This window comes from Etheostoma spectabile, chromosome 6, assembly GCF_008692095.1.
Source record: "Etheostoma spectabile isolate EspeVRDwgs_2016 chromosome 6, UIUC_Espe_1.0, whole genome shotgun sequence".
Lineage (NCBI taxonomy): Eukaryota > Metazoa > Chordata > Actinopteri > Perciformes > Percidae > Etheostoma > Etheostoma spectabile.
The window spans coordinates 1,412,682-1,416,507 of NC_045738.1; the positions used below are offsets into that span (position 1 = coordinate 1,412,682).

At 41.6% G+C, this 3,826-nt stretch overlaps 1 protein-coding gene across 2 annotated transcripts in view; it reads right to left on the reverse strand.

Annotated features, from left to right (window-relative positions):
* Positions 1–3,826, reverse strand: part of washc5 (WASH complex subunit 5) — a 13,967-nt gene that overhangs the window by 7,868 nt on the left and 2,273 nt on the right. For both annotated transcript variants that reach the window (XM_032517900.1, XM_032517899.1), the window contains exons 6-12: positions 3,213–3,405; positions 2,945–3,097; positions 2,653–2,766; positions 2,025–2,196; positions 1,235–1,362; positions 706–835; positions 256–368 (exon numbers count right to left, since the gene is read on the reverse strand). In XM_032517900.1, the coding sequence (XP_032373791.1) occupies positions 256–368; positions 706–835; positions 1,235–1,362; positions 2,025–2,196; positions 2,653–2,766; positions 2,945–3,097; positions 3,213–3,405 (1,003 nt within the window). The remainder of the gene's footprint in view (positions 1–255; positions 369–705; positions 836–1,234; positions 1,363–2,024; positions 2,197–2,652; positions 2,767–2,944; positions 3,098–3,212; positions 3,406–3,826) is intronic.

Here is a 3,826-nt window from a genome sequence, read left to right on the forward strand (position 1 = left end):
ATGCATTATATGGCAGTTATTCTTGTCTCTTTGTTCTCCTACCATTTGCATATATTGTTATTATATTCACATTTTAGTTACGCACAACGCTAAGGCAATCAAACTAATTAGTACAATATTATTCGTCTAATGTTATCAAATTATAAGGTCTAATGACTCCAATGAAGATTTAGAAAATCAAATCTTAATGAACTTCTTAATGAATCTTCATGGTGAAAATGTGAAGCGGAGATGAATTGTCTTTATCTTGCTCACCTCAACAAGAGCCTGTATGAGCTGAACTGTCTTCCTCCCAGCAGCTGTGGAGTCCTCATAGTTCAAAGACTCAATCTGCTTTGAGATTTCTCGGAACCAGGCCTGTAAGTTCTCTGTGAGGAGAAAGAATGTTATCAAAGTAGTTTTCACAAGTGGTGTTTAAGGAAAATGGGTTTCTGCTCCTCGAGCTACAGTCGCTACGACAGAAGTAAGTACGACTGATGTGGATTGCATCCGCCTCTCCCTGCATGTGTGCCCTTGATTCATTCTTCCACTGCGTTTCTTCCCTGCCTCAACATTTTTTCTCTGGACAGCTTCAAGCTCAAACTCATTGAAGCATTTGCGTTCCAGTGAAAGCATCCATGACATTCAAAGCATGACACAGTCAGCCCCCCTGCGTTGCTGTGTGTGTAATCCTTTCGCCTTGTCCACGCTCGCAGTGTCACTCACCATTTTTCTCCACCCTGGTAAGAGGTTTGACGCCAGAGAAGACTTCGGCCAGCTCAGTCATTCTCTCTGATCCCTCCTTCTTAAAGCTCTCCCACTTGATCTGCTTCTCTGACAGCATCTGCTTGAACATCTGGAAGAGGGACAGCCCAGACGCCAAGTCAATGTGGAGGGATTAGTCAGATGAGATGTGTAATGAGAACATTACATTTGTGTCTGCTCCAAATGACAGACTGGATAACCATATGCTGTCTATGCTAATAGACAACAGAGAGGACACACCTAATGAGAAACACAGTTGGCTTGATCATGGATCATTCTGACATTCATTTCACACTTTCACTCCAGCTAAAAAAAAGAGAAGAGACCAATATGTTTGACAAAAGCAACTTAACAACCCAGAGTCCGTCCTCCTTTGTTTAACATCTCCCACAGTATTAATGACAAGTGGCTCCTTGTTTTCATCCATATGACATTTTTTTTTTTTATGAAATGAACTATTTCTTATCTAGTGTTGAAGAGACTCTCTCACCTCTTTGAGTGTGAACTCAAACTGAGCGGTGTCTAGCAGCAGCTGGAACAGGATCTTGGGGTTGTACTTGGAGTCGTTGAGAACTTGATCTTTGATCTGGCGCAGTCGCTTGTTGTTTGGATCGTAGGCTGTAAGTAAATAACGAAGAAAATTTGAGTTTCTTGTAACTTAAAGACCTATTTTTATGTAAGGGGGAACCCAAATAACCGACTAATCGGCAATCCGATCTAAGTAGCAGGTATCGACAGTCGAATGGTCGCAGTGGTGGGAAAATGTGATCACGAAACAAAGGATCCTTCCATTCAGGCTATATGGGGGTGCTGAATGTCTGATTTCACATATAAGTGCCTGGTTTCTCTTAATAAATTATGATATATAGGCTATTTTGCAATACATGTATTAATTAGAGAACTCAGATAAGAACATGTGAATATAAAACCATTCTAAAAGCTGTCTGCATGTCTGTTTATCGCTCACCCCGTCTCTGTTTTAGTGCTACGTACAGCGCTGCACCTACAGACGCACCCCCCACACAACACACAGCACTGTCCTGTCCTGAAACAACAGCTAAGCAATAGTTAAATTGTCTATGTCATGGCCAATAATTTAGTTGTCTTAGCTATTTTCTATGAAAACTTAAAGCTTACACAGAGCCGGCAAAAATGAGGGTCAGGCTATACTTAAAGAAAAAAAAAACATTATTTATTATTCTGAAGTAATTAAAAGCATTACAAAAGACGTTATGTATTCCACCTGTGTTCTAAAGGACAAATCCGCCCAATATTCTCACCTGACTCTGCGGAGTGCAGCATCAGCCAGCGGATAGCAACATTGCAGTCCCTCAGACAGTTCAGGAGTTTGGGGATGTTGTCCAGGATGATCTCCTCCCTGAGGAAACCTTCTTTTAGCAGCTGCTGCACCTGAGGCCTCAGGCTCTCTGTTCTAGCTGCATATCGCGTGGCCTAAACATACGGTACAGTGATGGTGGTGGTGTTGGTTGGGGGTTATATGGTTAAAATAATCTCAGTTGATAACTAAATCAATCATTCACTCCTACAAGTGGCATTTAGGAAGCACGGCAATGTCTGCAGATGACCCACTAAACAAGGATCATTCAGTTGCCACCCCCTGACTATGACACTGCACATTTTTGTTAGTACTCGTACGTCAATTTGAGCTTGTGTACATTCACTATCTTTTACCAAACTTTTCAAGATAAGTTTACAAATGCCTTCTAACAGACTGATTAGATTAATAACCCATATGTATCAATTGAGATTCTGTACAGTCGCCTTAGATGACTTGCAAATTCTTTAGGTGCAGTTGTCAGTACCTGCATACAATAAGGTGCCACACTCAGAGACACATTGGCAATGCTGAGGTCTGTGTGACATAAACCGACACAATTGTTTTCATACCTGCTCTTTGATGTTAGCAGAGTCAAGGGTGTAGTTGAGTGCAGTCTTGGCAGCTTTGTATGGTTCCCAGGCCTCCACCAGGTTCACTGTAATCCCCATGTAGATACTGATAACCTGCAGACAGACACACACAAAAAAAACTGAGACGAAGCAAATAATCTTCACAGTCACAGTAAATGCCAAAACATTTCATAAAGTTGTTCAGCTCTCATCTACTGGCATGATGCCATTGGTGCAGGTTAAGCCTACAGGACGACCAGTGAACAATCTCACCATATAGCAAATGGCTTACCCAGTTGTCAGGGAAGTACTTGTCCACTATCTCCCTCATCTTGGCCTGCTGGGTGTGCAGTATAGAGGGGCTGAAGTAGAGGCAGACATACAGCATGGCTGCCTGGTTAGCCAGCGCTGTGCTACGATGCTCTGGGAGAGGGTACGCAGACACCTGATGGACGGGAAGAGAAGTGAGATTTTTAGGTCCCGCCCGCAACATTTGACACAAAAGCTGTCGTTTTGGTTTATCAAAAGTTCAAAAAGATGTTTGATTAAATGTTTCTCACTTGGTTGTAAATGTCGTCCGAGCGCAGCCTCCCATGGACCATGCTGATAAAGGTGGCACTGATGGGGACTCTCTGGAAGTAGCTCTCTGGGTAGTTGGCTGGCCGTTTGGCTCCAGGCTGACTGGAGTAGCCTGTACTGCGCAGGAGCTTGCAGATATCATCCAGGTTGGAGTCAGCTGATGAACGGGCAGCACTGAAAAAAAGGTGAAACAATAAAATAATTGGAGACAATTTAAAGATTGAGTCAAGTAAGGACAAAGGTATCATGTTATTTCTTAGAATCACTGGTAAAGCATTATTTGATTATTAAATAATTTAGTCAGAATGAATTGCTTTGGTTTGTATTATCTGCACACCTGGCATTGCTGTTAATGTAACAGACTAGTTGAAATTTTTCATATGTCATTAAAATATGAACATGCTAGAGTTTTGTTTCTATAGAAACTAATATATTGATGTGAAATAATGTCTGATGCAATGCAAAAGTAGTGAAGATAAAATAAGTGCATCCACATTTTTAACTATATCACATTTCAAGCATATTTACATCAAGGGATGATATTGCAACTGAGAAGGAGAAGGATGAAAAGAAATCTGTGTGTGTGTGTGTGTGT